Source organism: Eutrigla gurnardus (assembly GCF_963514095.1).
Source record: "Eutrigla gurnardus genome assembly, chromosome: 4".
In the NCBI taxonomy this organism is placed as follows: domain Eukaryota; kingdom Metazoa; phylum Chordata; class Actinopteri; order Perciformes; family Triglidae; genus Eutrigla; species Eutrigla gurnardus.
The window spans coordinates 23,960,194-23,980,496 of NC_139918.1; the positions used below are offsets into that span (position 1 = coordinate 23,960,194).

The following is a 20,303-nucleotide window of genomic DNA, read 5'->3' on the forward strand; positions in this document are numbered from 1 at the left end:
ACAAGAGTACACCTGTGTCTGGTGTGAATGCCAAATCCAAAGTCAGTGACAGACCAATTCCAGACCAAATAATGGAATCAGCGAACCTCAGCTCTGGACAAATCAACCCGACAGCTTTATCTCCCACTCTCAGTTTCAAAGAGCGTTCCAAACCTCATTATCAAATGAGAAAAAGCAATACAGTCGGAAAAAAAAAGAAAGAAGGGGAAAATGTTGACACTGCCACAATGGCACTCACGGGGGATTAAGTTAATAAAAAAGGTAATTTACAGATAGAACAGGTGGAAGAAAACACGTGGAGGATGAGTGCACCTGAGCTGTATTTGACAAAAGGAATATTAATCTACAATGAAAATGTGTTTCATCCCAACCGAAGTGTAAGAACTGCAAGCTTCGATCTTGATGGCAAGCTCAGCAAACTGGCAGCTGACAGCAGCTTGATATTTAGCATATATATATTGATCTTCTTATCCTTTAAACCCGAATAATAAAGTAAGGCCTCATCGGCACCATTGGTTCCTCCAGTCTGCACGCCGAAGTGTCCTTGAGCAAGATACTGAATCCCAAATTTACCCCCGAAGGCTGACCCATTAGTCTGAGAATGTGAGTGAATGAATTAGATGAAATCCTGATAGGCAGGCGGCTCGTCTGCCATCAGTGTATGAATGTGTGTGAATGCAAAGCACCTTGAGTGGTCAAAAGGATTAGAGAAGCGCTACAGAAAACAAGGTCCATTTACAAGGACAGCTGATCGGGTCAAGGCCTCTCTGTGTGTGAAATCAAAACAGTAGGAGTTGGTTCCTCCCTCCTCAGCTCTATTATCTGTGAGTGTTCATGGCTGGGAGATGTGGTGTGTGTGTGTGTTCACTATGTAATTATAGATTTAGTAAACCCGGGGCTTAGTGTGACTCAATCAACCTCTGATTTGTTGGGTGGATGGATAGAAATGATAATGAGGTGTGTGTGTGTGTGTGTGTGTGTGTGTGTGTGTGTGTGTGTGTGTGTGTGTGTGTGTGTGTGTGTGTGTGTGTGTGTGTGGGTGTGTGTGTGTCAGCGTGCAGAAAGGGAAACTGTACATTTATATAACATATTGTAATCCCGTGATATGAATGACCAGCGTATGTGTGACATTTATTTATGCATGCGTGTAATACCAGTTCATTAGAAGGCTTTACGCTAATGAAAGCAATTCATTTAAAAAGCTAAAGCTAGCATTTTAATGCGGTAATAATTGGCGTTATTAGCATATGAATTCTTAAGGTTATAATTGGCCTTTTCCAGACCTTTTCCAAATTCTATTGTAAGCAGAAGTTTGTGTCAAATTTGAAGAAATTCCCTGATCGCATATCCCATTACAGAAAGCACAAAGAGGCTCCGATAACAATACACACAGAGGGACATTCTCTGCTCAGGTGGCCATTAATCCATAATATCATTACCCAGCCAATAGTTCTTTGCTGCTCCATTCATGCTCCGGCTGGGGACACTGAATAAATAACTGTGACTTAAAATAACGTTTCAACTTCTGTGTCCCTTTAGGAAAATGAAAGCACAGAAGAAATATTCTTAAAGCTCTGTGTGCATGTGTGTGTGTGTGTGTGTGTGTGTGTGTGTGTGTGTCTGCATGGATCTCTGCTAATAGCCCCGCTGTGAGTTTATAAGGTTGAAATACCACAGTGTAAATCGTTGACATTAAATCCATTTTATGTCGCCGGCCGAACCAGGAAAGACAAAATTACGGCTACACCTCCTCCACCGCTAATTGGAATTAGACTGGAGATGCATTTATTCACCGAATATAAAATAGGACGCTCCAGCTTCCAGTCCGATCAAGGTCTTATCCCTCTTGCTTAAACTAATCAATGATCTGCAAATCCTCCCGTATTGGGGCGTCGAGTGTTTACAGGCCCATAACAACAAATACAACAAGCCGGCTGGATGAACAAATAAAACAAATAAAACAAAATCGGTCGTCAGAAAAGGTGATTAAGTAAGATGGGAAGTGATTTTAATAGAAAAGTCACATTTAAAGCTCACTCATGCAGATAAAAGTCTCCTATATACTGTATATATAATATATTACAGCACAGAACAGAAGCCGGTTAACTGGTGTTTGTTTAAAATGACAAAAATATGCACTCAAATTACAAGAAATTAACATTTGTTTACAAGGTAGATGTGGCTGAGCTCTATGTTTTCAAGCTTAGAGACAATTCATGATTTGAATTGATTTGCTTTCCAGTTAAATGCAGAAAAACTAAAACATGATTAAAAAATTGTGTTTGTTTTTCTGACTTCATGAGCAAAATTGTCGAGCAAGAATGATATATATATATGAAAAAGACCTGCATCGCCGTGTCATCCAGCTGTGGACTGAAGAAAGAGTGCAGAAATCCACTCTAATGATCAGTTTCACCACAGAAAGAGCAGAGAAGTCTACAAACAGCTGCTTCACGTCCATTATTGTTCCAACATGACACCCGCCTCACGTCTACAGACCTGGAACTACAAAATCTGTCCTCTTGGAACAGAAGAAGAAGCATTCTTGTGGTTACATTTTTAAAAAACTGTGACCACAACTCAAATCATTAGACACCTGACGTCACGACAGATGTTTTTTAACGATGGTTAACACACATATCACTGTTTGAGTGATGTTTGAGTGACGCAGCTCTCATCAAACTTACTTTTTTAAATTTGGTTGTGCAAAAAAAACAAAAAGTAGAATTGAATTAATCCGATACAGCAATCATTCATCACTGATTACTCACCGAGGCCGGGTGGAATCTCAGTGCACGGTGGCAGCGGTTTAGGCGAAGGTGTCTGATTGGTCTCCGGCTGCGCGCTCGGCACGAGCTGCTCCCCCGTGGCCGTGTAGCTGGCTAACGTGGCGTTGGGCCTGGAGAGGTTGTAATAGTAGTAGTGGTGTCCGCTCCCGGCGGCGCCGCTGACGTTATTCCTGGACCCGTTGCGGCCGTTGTTGAAGCGGCTGAAGAGGTCGAAGCGCTGCGAGTAGACGTCGAAGTACAGGATCATCATGATGAGGAAGTGGAGCAGGCAGAGCAGCAGGACGCCTTTGCAGATGCGCTCCAGGGTCCGGCCCAACATCAGCCGGGTCATGGCCGAGGAGGACGACCGCCAGCCTCGACAACGCTGGCGCGGCGTGGCTACAGACATGCGCTCATCCTGGTGGCTGCTATTAAGATCACTGGTGAGGACATGTGGTGAGCTGGACTATCTGACTTCCGCTGGGGGTCACGGGGTCATTGATCACTGATGAGGGTCGGGAGGTCAGATACACCTAAGGTTACCAGCTTGTTTCTGGTGCAGCCGCAGATTCCCTGCATGACAAACGTACGAAGACGTTTTAATCGGCTTCAATCCCTGAGTGACACGAACCAGGAGTTTAATCTAAGACATAAGGCCCCGATTTCAGGTAAATCTTCACTGAAGTTGGGTCAGGGTTAGTATTCCAATGTTAAGAGTCCAACGACGACCAATCAGTCCAACCACGAACACTTAAAACGCCGACAAACATTCGTCGGTGTGGAGTCGAGGGTCTGCTGATATTTCAGTCGAGATGTCGTCTCCTTGTGGCATCAGGTTTTTCTGGACGTCTGAAGCCAGGAAAGTCTCCGGCACCTGAAGGAAAAACAAAGGACAAAGAATTAAATAGCATTTAATGACATTAAACACAATTTAATTACACTCATTAATCAAATGTTTATGTAAAATAATGGTTTGACTGCTTACTTAGACCAATGCAGCTGAAGCATTATTAATTATAGCTGCGCATTAATACGGCGACAGTGAAAGTAAGAGCAGTGAAACACATTTATAAGTTCATTCTCCGGGGAAAGAAAAAAATAATACGCATGAAAATATGAAAGGGGCTTTTCAGCCGAATCGACATGGCAAGTAAATGTTCCAGTCAAGTGGATTAAAAAGCAACTATGATGGAATGAAACAGCGAGTGGGAATACACAATGCAGTGAGAGAAACAGGGGTCACTTAGAGCTTTCCCACAGGCGACGCCTGCCGTAGCTTTATGGTTCCTCCGATCGATGGGAGAAAATAAGAAGATGAGGTTGAAGTCGACGATAAAAACACTGACCGACACCAGACTTTCTCATGAAAAACCAATAGATTCAGGGAGGAAGAAAAGGGAGTGATAAATGGTGAGAAACCAATTCTGGTAATTGGAAAAAAGGATGGATATTGAATGGCTCGCGTCAGCTCAGAGCTTCGCCCAGCGGTACTTAACATCGCAGATATTTTCCTGATGTTTTCAACCTTTCTGGAAATTGGCAAAAAAAAAAAAATAGATGGATTTCTGCTGACTGGCACGCCACACACCAGTCGCACCATGATGCTTGTGCAGCTCCGGATTTATTTCCCAGCTGTGCTGCTCTTCAGTGACTAAACTAGCCTGTAATGCATCAGGGGTGAATTCACGACTTGTAGCGAGGCGGTGAGACAGATCATCAGCCAGACAGACAGAAGAGACTTGCCCCCATTTTCTGCTTCGACTACAGAGCTCTGGGACGGGCTGGTTGCCCTCGGTGTCCAATAGGTGTTGGACCATGTGATAGAAAAACATCAGCAGCAGAGAAACAGAAGAATTGTATTTAGATACAACGATGTAGAAACAACACACGCTTTTTCCTCTCGTTTGAAGTAGGAAAACAGCCTCTTCACTTGCTGACATTTTGCCCAACTGACTTTTTTTCAAGGCAACAAGTACCATCTTGGGATTTGGTTTATTTATTTATTTTCTAGTTTTGAAAAAGGTCAGCAGGCCGAAGCAAACAACACAGTGAAGGGGAAATCTCTGGCGTTTCACTTTGCTCCTGTCCGGGACGTCTCGCTTGGGTCGTGTTCACTTTCATCACAATATGTAAATGTCGTCAACAAAGTCGGGAAAGAAGTCTTTGAAGCATGTAAGTCGTGGAGAGATAGAAGCAAGGAGAGGGAGAAGACGTATTATGTAACCAGCTCATTCAAGGAGCCCTGCAACTCTTTTTTAACAACACCAATAAAATTCAAAACACTCGCCGTCATATTTTGCACGCCCGAGAAGCCGCACGGAAAAGTTTCACAGCCGGTTTCTAAATGAGTCCAGCTGACGGCCGGAGAAGCAAACAGGTTTCTTCAAGAACGTGTAATAGGAACTTTCACCAATCAAGGGCACAATGCTTCGCCAGGCCTCCTAGTTTCATCAGAGTTAAGTCAGAGGCAGGTCCCACCGAGGCCACTCTTTGTAATTTGTAAGGATTTCGGTATCCCCCGCCCCCCCAACACGGCAGAGCAGTGGGCTCATTAATCTCTATGTGAAGCTGCAGGAAGTGCAGCCTCCATCACGGAGGTTAACAGCCGTGCTAACTCATTGTTCAGCGGGTTGTGGATTAATTATAAGACTGCAAGGGAGAAATTATGAAAGAGGATGTAGTCAAAGTGAGCGAGTGGGATCAAGAGGTGATAGGTCACACCTCGCCGAGGCGAGATTTCATTATCACTTAAAAGAAGAAGAAAAAAAAAAGCCATTGCAGATGAATTAATTAAACTTGAATTCGAAACGATGCACTTGAAAAACTTTCAAGTAAAAAAAATGAACAGGATAATTAAAGGGTAAGTTTGACATTTTGGGGAATCGATGATCTGCTCTCTTGTAGAGTTAAGACAAGAAAAATTATATCACTTAATCATCTGTGTGATAAATATGAAAGTTAGCCTAGCTTAGCATCAAAAATGGAAACAGTTTCCGTCCACATGTTGAAAAGATGTCTAGCAGCACCTAAAGCTCACTAATGGAGACATCATTGTCCATTTATAGCCGTGTTCCCAAAATGTCAAGCTCTTCCAATAAATTTGCCAATGACTAAATGAAACATTAACTATTAAGTACACTGAAAAGAAAAATTGTGGTAGAGTAAAATATATTCAATTGATGTCATAATATCTAGAGTTAGCGTTATTGTGGAGCATAAATGAACCAGCTGATGCAAAAGTTAAAGTTATTACTGCAGTAAAAACATTTGAAGATTGTAGTTTCTCAAATATGAGGACATGCTGCTCTTATCTGTTTAGAATCATTGCAATTTCAAAATTAAGATTTTATTTTTGGGGATACATAACTTTAGGTTCTCGTAACTTCTTTGAGCATTTGTGAAACTTTTAACCTTGACTCTCACTTCACACAGACGTGCATTTGATCTCCGTGAGAGAAATGCAGCACAGTGTGACAACGTTCTCTCCAAACTCTTCAGAACATCTCCAGCGTGAATGTTTTGGGTACAGAATAAAAGAGTTGAGTGTGTCAAGCAGCGCTTCAGTGGGAATTTAAGATGTCGATCCGCCAAGAGTTTTAATAGAATATTAAAATGTACAGGATCAACTGACCTCGGAAGGGGAGGAGGGGGAAAACATTTGATTTTTTTGCAAATATTTCAATCTTCATGTCACTTTCTTGTTTTCATGTGTTGCTGTGATCATCTCCCGCCCCAGTTCTTGACAAACTTGAAGCCAAATGAGCTCTTTGAACTCAGAATTTTAAGTAAGCTATGGTGACCTTAAGAGACATTTTCAAATACTGTACAAATGCAAAAGCCTTCTGGCTTTCCCGGTGTACAGTGCACGATGAAATGTTTCAAAAATACACATCTCGTATAAATTCCTGATGCGGAAATAAGCTTCCTTTCTCATTAAATGCTCTTCTGATTGTTAAACTTTATTTATTAATTCATTTTAGCCCAGTTCATCCTTTAATTTTTGAAATAATCTTGAAAGAAATATATAGTTGCAATTACTTTGGCTGATAACGCAATTGCGATATGATTAGCAATATGACCAAAATTCTTTTGATTGAAAAAACATATTAAAATAGTCATGTAGGACATATGGTTTCCAACAAATGTGGAATAATATCGCAGACCTAAAACGATTCAGTGACAGTGTGTATGTCCACGCCAATCCTTCCCACAGTGCAGTCAGTCAAACCAAGGCGTTTAGTCGCGGTATATAGGCCGAAGCACTTTGCCTGCACACGTGAACATGCGCGGGCTCTAAAAGGAACTCTTTAAGACACTGTAGTCGCTTAATAATTCCTGCTCTTGTCATATAAATGTAATGGATGCCTCCCGTTCAGAAGCTCTCACACACACTCGCGTATCAAAAAAGCACGTTCGGATGAAGTGCCAACTAAAGCTTGCGGAGCGTCTACAACATCTGTATCTTAAAATTTTAATTGGTTGCCAGACGGGTGGCCAGACTGGTAATTTGTGAGGGTACATAATTCATCGAGTCGAGAGCAAGCATATGCTGGAAGGAGAGGATTGGTCCGTGGCTCAACTGAGGGCTTTTAACGTGAAGGGACGACTCATCACACGGGGATGTCCGTTACGGTCACGTAACGATTTAATCCATAGCAGAATTCCAGTGTGTTCAACTGGTCAGGTGGTTTTATTTGAAGTTTAAAAGCATTAAGCGCTGCTCTGGAGACTTTTATCCTCGACTGTTAACCGCTGCTCGTCTCCACTGGAACATTTGTAGGCCGAGTTCAGCTTCAGCTATATGCAAGACCGAAGGGTCAAAAATGAGCCTGGGGAATTTTTAACCGCCGACTTACAAGCTTCTCCAGTTCAGTCCATTAAGTCTGCAGCGGAGCACAGATCCAGCGGATGTCGGCGTGCGACGTGGACGAATCGAATTAAAAGGTTTCTAAATTCTTCCACTCCACTACTGGATAGTACTTTGCATGTGCAGCGCCGCCTCTCAATCCAAACCTGACTCGTCAAATATTCAAAAATACAGCGATGCTTCACATCCTCCACAAAAGACCACGACACAAAGGGAATGAGCAGAGCACGTTTGGGAGGCGTGCACCTTTGTGGGTCTAAACTGGGTCTGTATCACGGGAATCGTGAATATGAGCGCAAAATCAGGGCGTTCTTATTATCAGGAAGAAAAGACAAAAAAAAGAAGATCATCTAAAATACTGGCTTCCGTGTTATCTGCTGACTGTAATGAAGCGGATGCATTGAAGGATTAAAAGCTCTGATAGCTGTCTCGTCTCCGTACAGACTGGGGCTGCAGCCAATGATTATTTCATTATCGATTCATCTTTTTATTAGTCTCTTCATTGATTTATTACAATGTCAGAAAATAGTCAGATGGCTATCACTACTTCTTTTAAAAGATGCCTTATCCAAAAATTCATTTTATATTCAGTGTACCAACAGAGAGGACAACAAAAATAATTTAAGTAATATTGTGCTGATTCATTTTCACTCAATCTCCTAATCGATTCAGGTCATAAACAACATAATTATGGCATTACATCGGTTATTGCTGCTGGAAATAGTGCATCTCTGCTGCCTCAAGTGTACCATCAAGGCATCAGACTAATTATGTAAAAGGAAATGCATCAGTACTTTAAGTTATTGGCAACAACCGCAGATGTTTATTCTTCTTAAATTTCATTTTCTTTATTATATGAAACTTTCAACGCAGTGCAGGTGGATTTGCATCATTCATACAAAAGCAAGGACTGCTTGTTTTTTTTTGTTACTGCAGTTTTTTCTTTTGGTTGTTTCCAAGTCTGATGTTTGCATATAATCATACTGAAAAACACCTCCGGTTTTCGTGTCTTCACATGCGTTCTCGGCGGTTCTCTCAGCCGCTCTCACACATCTGATTGGTATTTTAGTTGCGGGCTCAGGTACAGCACAGCAAACCCTCAGCGCCGTGCTCAAGGGCACCTCAGCAGGGCAGGACGCACAAGAAGCAGCTTTAACCGAGGTCACGCTGCTGCAGCACATTGGCGGGAGATCACAGAGGGATGAAAGGATGGGGGACTGGGGCAAATCGGATTGAGCGAAAGCTGTGAATCAGGTGCAGACGCAGGAAAAAAAAAAAAACTAAAAATCTATCTACTGCGGAGGGATGCATTGAAGATGGGTTGTTTGAACGTTAAGTAATACAGTTGTATCGCCTGAGGCCGACTACTCCACATCATTTATTTCTATCCATTCACAATCAAATGAGCTAAAAATATGAGACAGCACGCAGGCCTTGCTTTTCCTGTCAGCAGCGTCATCATTGATCAGTTTTAATAAGGTTTAATGGAGGAGCAGAAGGCCGTCCTTTCCCAGCAGCACTGAGAGATGCTTCACAGACGGATACACTCCCTGCTGCATCCCGGGTCTCCATCTCAGCAAGTTTCTTCAGCTTATGTTCTCAGCGGAGCCCTCTGGCTACGAGGCTTGTTTTGTTTATTCTATATATTTGTCTTCAACAGTCGGCCAACTCCCACTTTCACCCGCTTTACTTTGTCTTACAGCTTTGAGAGCTCCTCCTGACCACTTGTGTTATCTTATCAAAAGCTTCTTCGACAATGCACACCCATATCATCACACTTGGTATGGGTATGCAACATATAGGGGAGGAGGCGGCTCAGAGGAAGAGCGAGTCGTCCTTCAATCGGAAGATCGGCGGTTTGATCTCCGGCTCCTTGGGCAAGATACTGAACCCCGTACTGCCCCCGAAGGCTGAGCCATCGGCGCATGAATGTGTGTGAATGACTTCCATTAGCTAGAAAAAAGCATTGCATCTCTTTTTGGTTTATTAACAAAAAAGCCAACAAAAAACATCAGAAATTGAGAATATTAAAAGGGGGGTCTGAGTATAAAGGCAACATTTTTAGCTGGATGAAGATCACAGCCCTCTCTCTCTCTCCTTCTTTCACTGTCTCTCTCTCTCTCTCCCTCTCCTTCTCTCCTTCTCTCTCCCTCTCTCCTCCTTTCCCTTCTTCACTCCGTCTCAGTCTCTCGAGCCCCAGGCCCCTTGCGTTTTAACCTCCAACCCAGCCCTCCCGGTCTTATCAAAAATGCATTAGCCATGCTACACTTGGTAGCGTGGAGCCTCAGAGCTCTCTCATGGCTCCAGCACATCTCGCTGTAGGCAAGTTCATCTCCCACAAAGCAGCCGGTACACAGTGGGACGGACAGACTTCAACACTGTTGTGGAATATATTAGGAGGAGCGGCTGAATTTACATTCAGGGTACACAACAGAAGAGAGGTCACTTTAGAGCAGCTGTCTCATAAAATGACACTTTTTTGAGTTATCTCTATTTACAATTTCAGATTTAGGTCAGAGGTATAGTAGTTAATCTTGAGTCTACAAAAAAAAAAAATCCTTATTGCAACAGGACCAATCAATTTTCAGAGAAAACCACAGGCTGCACTGAAGATTTATATCCCCCGGCTGAGTGATATCATAAAAATGAAGGGGGGGGGGGGATAAAGGACGAAGATAGAGAGACAAAGACAGAACACACTACACGCTGTCATTACGAAGGATCTGGGTCACGTCACTAAGATGCAGGGCATGACGGTAACAATACAACATACTGTGCAGGAGATAGGAAAATGACCCACCGTCCGTTTCAGACGAGATAATTAACATAATCTAATATTGTACCAAGACCAAAGCAATAGACATTTTAAACAGGCATACAAATATAATATGGCTCCCGCTTTCTCTCATCTTCAAAAATAGAGTCCATCAAGAGAAAAAAAAACATGTTTCATGTCACTTTGTGCTCCTGGAAGATGTGATGGGCATTTTACAATTATTACATTTTATAGACCAAAACACTCAATCAATTAATAAAAAACAATAATGTCTAAAATGGTAAAAATCAGCTAAGATATCAAATACTAACTTAAATACAGTCAGTTTGAGGATGTTATTGTGCTCATATCTCATAAACAATCAATGTGTTATGTAAAAGCCCACTATCACCTCCGTCAGAGCTCCGATACGTCAGTCAGGACCGATCGCACACAACCCGGTCACTGAGTTTGATGTGGTTTTGTTCTCCAGTGAGCGAGCTTCACTCCCGCCGCCGTGGAGATGCAAGTCGGTGCGTCATGAGTGAATCAGCCACTCAACTCCAGCACAGCACTGACCTTTCAGTGTGTTAACTGCCTGCGATCAGCGCTTTAGTCCTCAGACAAAGTCGACTCCAGACAGGTGAAGACTGTGGGGGGGACGCTAAATTGCCTGTGCAATTGTCTGATTTAGTTGTTAACATTATTACTGTGATTGTGACCTTTTGTCATGGTACACGTAGACATTTACACGTCTACTGTATGGCATGGTGAAAGAAGAGGAATCTCCATTTTGTAACTTTGTGGGTGTTTTATGGAAATGTGGATCTCCTCGAGGAGCGTCTCTGGTTTGCATGTTCCACATTTTATCCTAAGTGTGTCACGCTGGGACTCTCACTCTCACTGGTCTGACCTCGTTCGTGACTCGGTTTCAGCCCCTCAAAGTCTTGGTTGGCCTCAGCTCGGTCTTGATACACGCTGGTCTTGGTCATGACTTGGTCTCAGTTTGGGTGGCCACGATGAATAAAGGTCACGAGTAGCCTGAGAATCAGACTGCACTTTCAATTTCATTATTTGACTTCATGTTAATGCTCCCCATTTTCCATTTTGGGAAGCGATGTTATTTATAATCAGCAGTGACCAATGAATCCATCGAATGTCATTTTCAAGCCACACAAAAGCTGAAGTCACTTCATGTTTTTATGTCAAAAAATATATATTTTTTTAAATGTACTCAAATTAATTAATCATGCAACTTGTTAAAAACCGACTTGTTTTATATCACTGTAATTATTATCTCTGCCAGGACAATCATGCGTCTGCTTCCGTGATTGAGTGTGCACCTCTGTGTCTGTCCACGCCTAATCTCGCATTCTGCTGCAGCAAACTGCATATTATTTTGGGTGGCCAGTCATAGCTGCAGGCTCAAGGACCTCTCGTGGATGTGGTGACTCACGCTTTCTCATAACACCTTTTATTGCCCATTTTATACCGCCATTGACTCCTTACTCTCTGCTCTTAACCCGCCCCCGGCCAGTAGGGGCCACTATTAACACATCGGAGTGTACCCCCAACCCCACCTGTGTTTGGCTAACAGCTCATGGAACGGATCTACGAGTACACACTTTCAGCCACTGCTCCCTTGTTTTGCTTTGGATGGCGTGTTTGGCTAACCACCAGTGAGTATTCCAGGAGGGATGCTGCTGCACCTTCGCCGCAACTCAGCTGCTGCTACACGGACCGATTGATGAGTTTAATTTGGTTTCTGGCAAGATCGCATGTTGTTTCTTAAACAAAGGCTTGAGCTTGTTTTTAAGTTTGAATGAGTGATTCTCAACTCCTTACAGCCCATTGGTGGGGGGTTGTCACACAATACAACAGTAGTCATCGCAGACACACGCCGTTATATATATATTTATAAACTTAACAACTTTGGGTTTTTTGGACTGATGGTTGGACAAAATGTATTTTATTTAAATCACCTGCTTCATCGTCATCTGCCTCAGCAAAGCCAGAGAAGGGACTGCAGCCCGAAGTGGAGCCTGCAGCAGCCGACTGTCTCGTGATAAACTTTCATTTGTCCTCGACGGGCCTGATAACTCAAGGCCAAAGTGTAGATTACATGGTCGATTGCCGCTGTCAGAGGTGCACGTCTAAATCATGCGTCCGTCCTTCCTGGGGGCGGGATTGAGACGACACCGTTTACATTGAGCCGGGTTTATACTGACCGCATTGATAGATGCTTGCCGATGCAAATGCAATATGTAAATATGAACCACAGAGAGGAAGGCAAATAGTACAGTTCTCTGAAGACAGAGAGAGAGTACAACGCTAATGAATAGTGGTGAATAGGAAAAGGTAGGCCAGGAGAGGAGTGGTAAATGAGAGTGTCTCTGACCTCTGCCCTCCCCCACCGTCATTCATTTCTGTCCGTCCGTCCATCCATATGAAAGAGTGACATTTTTTAAATGATAATTGCATTGCATAGCAAACCCTATCCCGCTGTCTTGACAAGAGTTTTAGCCTCTGGTTGCTGATTTCACCAGCTGCAATGATAACTGTCGCCAACTAATTTAATCATCCGTAGCCAATTAACATCCACTAGTTCGGCCGTAAAACTCCAAGCTGTTGTCTGTCTAGCTTCGCTAAAACTGTTAAACAGGGCTCCTCAAACAACAAGGTTGATTACGACTGTTTGTATTATTCATTTTTTTTCAAGCCTCGAAGATAAAAAATATTTGTGTAACTTCCCTCATAAACCAGAGGAGTCATTTCATAAGCATGGCATCTACAGGAGTATATTTCATGAACGGTTAAACTTTTGGAACCTAAATGCTATTTATCAAACGTGCACTTAAAACGTTACCTATAACCTATTGCTGGTGTTTCAGGACCATGGACAGCGATGTGCATTGTGTGCAGAGGATGTGTTTGTGGCTGCGGCACTGTCCGTAGTCCTGAAGCAAAGCAGAGGAGATACACAGAACATTGCTTCCTCACCTGCTTTTGGGAAAGTGAGAGACGCAACCAGACAGTGCTCTGATGGATTCATGTAGTCTTTGATTTTTGATACAGTGGCTTTATGCTGTTGTCTGTGGCTATTGCATGATTAAATCAATTCATTTTATTTTATCAAAACAACTGCCCCCTTGGGCTGCACGGTGGTGTAGTGGGTAGCACTGTCGCCTCACAGCGAGAGGGTCCCAGGTTCGATTCCAGGGTCGGCCCCGGGTTCCTTCTGTGTGGAGTTTGCATGTTCTCCCCGTGTCAGCGTGGGTTCTCTCCGGGTTCTCCGGCTTCCTCCCACAGTCCAAAGACATGCAGGATGGGGATAGGTTCATTGATTACTCTAAATTGTGTGAATGGTTGTCTGTCTCTACATGTCGGCCCTTTGATAGACTGGTGTCCTGTCCAGGGTGAACCCTGCCTTCACCCAATGACAGCTGGGATCGCCTCCAGCCCCCCCCCCCCCACGACCCTGAATTCAGGATAAGCGGTAGACGATGTCGGGCTAAAAATGTTTTCTGTAACTGCTCAAGACTAGGCCTTTGTCTGTTTTAAAGCATATGATCCTCACCCCGTCTGCATGCCTCGAAATGACCCTCTGCTCAGATACGTTCTGCCGTCCGTGACTACGAGTCTACGGCTAGCTCTGTGACGTCATACTTTGAGGCAACATGATGATGCTAACATGCTCAAAGTGACAATGGCAACATGTTGAAGCAGGTTTAAAGTTCATCATGTGAACCACGTTAGTTTAGCTTCACCTTCAACACAAGGGATCACCAAAGTCTGGATTCAAGTGGTGGATCCACCAACTACCTGTATGGCTAAAATCTTTAGCACATTTTGATTCAGTATCTAAGTGCTGAGTCATTGTATTTCCTACAAATACTGATAGTTATGCAAAACTACACCTGATGAATCCTAATTGCCTGAAATCTTAATTTGCCGCTCACTTAAGAGATAATGATTCAGTGTGTATTATGTAAGTAATAATAATTTATAAGCCAATACTGTTATGCAATTATTGTGTTGAACAACTTTCACCTAATGAATCCTGTCGACTCGCGCGGGCCTTTTCCTGACACAACAAAGACATAAGGCTTAAAACAGAACCAAGCAGGGGGAAAAAAAGAAACGAACAAAAGATGAAAAGAGCCGAGCGGAGAGAGGCAGAGCAGAAGAGAAGAGAGTAAAAGCAGAGCTAATCAGAACAAAACGCCAGTGTTCTCTGCGCTCAACCCTTCCCTACAGCACGGCCCATTCGGATATTAAATTGGCTCTCAGCTGTCTGTGATCTGAAGGAGGTTGGACTGTTTAAAAGTCTGATATCACATCGCCTCGCTGCTCTTCTTTCGGCTTCCTCTCGTCGAAGACAAAGCGCACCCCGCTTTGTTTTAAAAAAGGTTCACTTTTTTTTGTGGAAATATCTTTTGCCAGACAAAATTGACAAGAAACGGATGAAACCAATGAGACGTCGAAGAACGGAGAGGTATTTGATTCCAAGAAGCAACACAAGTCAGATGCTGAAAGCCATTCGAGGAATTCTCCTCCAGCGTTACGTCTGCTGCCGTTTCTCAGCACGCAGCCTTCACTCGCGTTATGCAAATACGACAAAAATCCCGTCTGCAGCTACGATCCATAGACTACAGTGGAAACATCATCATCTCGCTCTCTCTTTCTTCTTTTTCTACATCTCCCTCCCTCTCTCGCTCTCTGATCCAGCTGCTCTTTTGGCAACGGAGCAAAGAAACAAATGAAGTGCTTCGACGGAAGGGAGGCTTCACTAGGAGAAGGATTGTGGGGCGAGGGAGTGAGGAGAGGATTTGGTGAGGGGTTTTAAAGACATTTTATTTAAATGAGTCTTTTTTGGCTTAAAACATCAGTGGAACATTAGGCCTAAGGCCACTACTGTCCAATTATGCTTCCGAAGGTTTAATCAACCTGAGTCCTTGGTTGTTAGTCTTTGTCACACTATTAAGCACATAGAGTTTGAAAAAGGAGTATTTATCTTTTATTAAACGAGAAAGAAAACAAACATATATCTCAGTATCTGTTGCTATAGTTGTAATGATGAGATGCTTTATAATTTCATTACTGAGGCTTTGAATATTGAGGATTTTAACTTAACTTTAATGAAAACTTTGGAAATATCTTGCTCATAACTAGTGGGCTCGGCTGTAGCACTCTACATCCCAACAGAGAAACAGACGGCACGATGCTACTCTTCCGTCAACTCATGTAAACAACGGAGACGAACCTGAGGAATCACATGTGAAACAACATGTTAACATGGCAGTGTGATTTAGGCCAACAATACAAAGCTATACTGTGCAGGATCGTAGTATTTACCCAGAGCTGATCCGAACACTCATTGGCAACTGTGACATAACATGCTCCGGTCAACCAGGCTACAGTGCACAATGTGTGTGTGTGTGTGTGTGTGTGTGTGTGTGTGTGTGTGTGTGTGTGTGTGTGTCATTGAGTGAGTGTGCACCTCTGTGGCTAATCTCGCATCCTGCTGCTGCTGCACACTGCATAATATGTTGGTTGCGCGCTTGTGGTCAAAGCAACTTTTATTTCCTGTTTTACTACTTTCCTGACATACCGGCCCACGGCCAGTAGAGGCCGCTAGTCATGACACAGCTGGCTATGCTCATATTTGGTGACAGCTAACGGAACCACCGGGACACAAGCTGCCGACAGCTTGGTGGATTTAATTTTCTTCTTGGCAAGATTGTATGATATCTAACAACAACGCCTCCCAGTCAATTGCCTGCATTCATCGCCGCCCGTTTTGATGTGTTTTACGACGTCTTATTGCTCATTGATGTCTAGACGAGGGGTTTGCCAGTCGTGCGTCGTGTTGATTCAATCACACAATACAGCAGCGGCAATCGCAGCCTGGCAAGAGAACTAATGAGTTCAGCTTTAAAGTGGCGTACAGTGAATGAATACAGGTTGCACACACTACTAAATATTTATACCGTCAGGCGTGACTGTTGCATAGCTAACTGAGCTGAATGACAAAGCTAAAGTTAGCTTGCTAACAAATCAAGTAGGTAAAAGGAGTGATGTGAAATATGGTCAACCTCTCTGACGCTTCAAAATACTTATAGAATCAGTCAATAGACCACAAATTACAAATCAGAATGCTAACAACGTTAGACCAAATAGCATAGCAGCTAGGTTAGCATAATATGATTTTTCACACTCATTCTAAACTGCGCAGCTAATTCTGAAAATCTCAGTGGATGCATAGAAAGATGCAAATGTTGGAACTTAGAAAACATATTTTTTGCAGTTATGCAACGTTTGTCACACTAAGGTTATACTTCCTGTATATGCTGTAACAACGTACCAAGTATTTAGGCAGGTTTTTAGTACAACTATGCCTTTTATAGAAAAAAACTGGAAAATCAGGAGAAAAAAACACCACAAGAATCACCTCATATTTCTTTTGGGTAAATTGATTTGCATCAATAAGCTGACGATTCTGCTGATGCATATTTGTATGCAGCCTTCATCAGAGTTTGTGTGACAGCAGTCAGCACTCTTTTTAAGAAGGACTATGATAAACAACCAACAGAAATCAGTTAGACCTGCACACACACACACACACACAGAGAGAGAGAGACAGAGACAAAACCACCACCCTGCCACCTGTAACCACCCAGCCTAATGTCATAACCGCCGCTCTGCTCTCCGATCCGCCTCGAGTCGAGTCACAGGTTTTCTCAGCAGATGGCCTGCAATATCTCCTCAGACGAGTGAGCTTAACTGGCCAACGACGTGAACTCTGCCATAGTGAACTGGTTTACTAATAGCATGTGAAACTCGGAACAACAGTGGACAGAACAATGGCCACTCAAGGTCCACTAACCTGCTTGTTCTGGAGCTTTCGACTGTATCACACAGTCTTTACCATGTTGCGGATGTTTTCATGATTCTGAGCATGACCTCTTATTCTGATTTTACTTCTTATGTTGACTTTTGACTTATCATAGCAGAAAATGAACAGATGTTAGTATAACAGAAACAATGGCTCTTATAAGTGTCCGTGACAGTGAGCCAGCATTCATAATACCAGGACCCTGAAGCTCTATGGAATCCAGCCATCACTCATTTGACTATTCACACCTGATTTTACTGCTGTGACATAATGTCATAACACTTCAATGAGAAAGGTCAATCAATCCATAACAACTGAGCAGACACCGTCTTTACACGATGACCATGTGATACAGCGAAAAGCTCAAGAACAAGCTTGAAACGGGTCCTTGGGTTGACATTGTCTGGGGAAGTGAGAGCCGTCTGCATTCACGTCGAGTTGAATAGATGATGATGGTACATAACTGGGGCTTTTTGATGGTTACCGTGGTTCTGGAAGAGGAGTGTGGCTGATTGGGGGAAATAATCGACTATTTTGATTTCAGGCAATTTTCAAGTTAAAATGACTCCAGCTTTTTTTAACGTTGCCGTCATATTCTATGACAGCAAACTGAATATGTTTTGGACTGTTTGATGAATTTGATAACATTGCTTTGGGCGTGTAGTGAATTTATGGGCTATGTTGTGCTTCTTTCTGACATCTTATAGAATGATTTATTAAAGATAATAAGCAGCAGATTCGTCCAAATTAAAACCTTTTTAAGCTCTGGAGCAACTTTTAAACCACCAGTATGAGTGGAGGGATGGTGCGGACATAGAATTCAAATGAAAAATTTAAAAAAATTCAAACAACAAAGGCCACTCTGCACTGGACAACTTAGTTGCATCACAAAGCGAGGTAGTTCCAGTCCACTTGCTCCTCTAGCCTCTGTAGCCCTAAAGAGATGCTGTGTCATAAATGAGACACGTCAGATTGAATTATGGTCGAGGTACAGAGCTTCTGTGTAAACGCCTGGTTGGGTTAAGCTTCATGATGAAGAAGCCCCCTCCTCCTCCTCCTCTTCTCTCTCATTTCCCCAGTGTAACGCTGTCTATGCACACTTTACTCTCAGTGTGCTGTGACCAGACCATAAGACAAGAGATGCTGTAGTCCATAGACTTTGCATGGTGTCTTTAAAACTGACAGCGATTTCAGGACAGCTGCTGTAGAAAAAAATAAATAAATAAAAGTGGTTTAAAGAGCTTTGAGAGCTTTACATTAAACCCAAATTGCATGACTGAATAGTCCCCTCGGCAGTCTGCAGGCTGGGATGGATCATTTACAGTGGAAGAACAGTGCAGGGAGGCTGAGTACAGCTAGTATGGCGGGTGGAAAGATGCTGCTAGTTCATGGAAATGCATAACAAAAGAGAGGAAGGGGGGGGCAGTGCATTCCCACATTATTCCCACAACATTCAAAGCTTTTAAAAAATAAAATTAAAACAGCAGAAGGTTGCAAGATGAATGTGTGGAGACTGGATGGAAACAATGGAAACGCTTGGATGTGAAACAATGCATCTCAGAAAGCGGATATAGAGCTCCTACCTTGACGTTGAGAAGCGAAGACTTTCATCTTTACCGGAGTAACCACTGCTTTCACATCAGCCGGGGACAAGAACACAAAAAGAAAAGAAAAGAACAAACAGCGTTGTTTTCTTTAAAAAAAACACACAACAAAAAGCACTAAAAGCTAGAGGCTCAGCCCAGCTCGCTGTGCTAGGGATAACTATATGCCGTTCCTTCCCACAGACGGGCTATTACGTCTGCTCTTCATCAGGAAGAAAGCCTCATGTTGTGTAGCATTGCGCTAGCCACACGGCTAGCATAACCCCGTCACGATATTCTACCGCAAACTGGTGAGTGGAGATGTGCTATCCTCATGATTTTCCGTCATCCCGCGGTGTTGTGGTGTGGATGATACGAAAGCGAAGAAAAAGGATGCTCTGAGGCTGTGGCAGCAAGCGGGTCCCTTCGCTCCTGCTGCCTACGGAAGCCCGGGTGGGCCAACAAACGCCTTTCTTTCTTTTTTTCTCTCTGCTCATGTGACAGTGGAAGCTGGCAGTTTATTAACCTAAATGTACTCAATTTATTTGATAAAAATGATTATACATGTTATGTTGTGTTGTACTACATAGCATTTGCAGGCATTAAGAAAATATAGTTTTAAAACATAAAAAAATATATATAAATAAGCTTCATCCCCATTTTATAGTGGTTTTTTTAAGCTCAGATTGCCTGCTTATTGTATTTTACTATATTTGTTTACTCTGGCATGCCAAAGATATTCACACGCATGGTTTGGTCTTTCATAAACATTGTCTTAATGATTAACTTTATTCATATTGGAGTTTTCAAGAGGGATGTTAGGGTGATTTAAAAGGCAAAGCTCACACAAATGTATCTAAATATAAAACATAAATCTCCCCATTATTCTTTGTTATGTTTTATCTTTGTTTTTTTAACCTAAACAGGCATTTTTTAAAGGGTTTATAAGGCATTTTATAAATTAGTTTTACTTCATTCTTTTTTTTACTCAGCTAATTAACTCATACATCATATGGTTAAGCACTTTTTTTGTTTATTAGAGTCATTACATTTTAGATTATAAATATATTCCAGATTAAGATGGTTGTTTTGCATGGTCTCCTCAAAATGGAAATAGCCAAGGGATCATTTAAAATACTACAATAATAAACTATATCATAAATGTAAAATGGTCAAAAATATGGTCTTTACTGCTGGACCTTATGAGATTTTCTGCAGCCAACTCTAACAGAGGAATAATATATTTGAGAAGCTCAATGATTGATTGTGATTGAGTAATTCTACAAGGATGCTGGTTTATTCAATTTCACATTACTACTAAAATAGAGGTTAACAGCTACATCAGTCAACAAACGAATATTCTGTTGAATAATAACAGGAGATATGAGCCTCAGGTGAGCTTTCAGCATGTGCAGCGCCAGTAAATCAGTAGGAA

The 20,303-nt window shown here is 42.5% G+C and overlaps 1 protein-coding gene across 1 annotated transcript in view; it reads right to left on the minus strand.

Annotated features, from left to right (window-relative positions):
- The window catches only part of b4galt2 (UDP-Gal:betaGlcNAc beta 1,4- galactosyltransferase, polypeptide 2), a 103,703-nt gene extending 100,414 nt beyond the window's left edge, over positions 1-3,289 (minus strand). Inside the window, exon 1 of the mRNA XM_084007983.1 lies at positions 2,772-3,289. Coding sequence (XP_083864109.1) covers positions 2,772-3,177 — 406 coding nt within the window. The 5' untranslated portion in view covers positions 3,178-3,289. The remainder of the gene's footprint in view (positions 1-2,771) is intronic.
- Between the last annotated feature and the right edge of the window lie 17,014 nt (positions 3,290-20,303).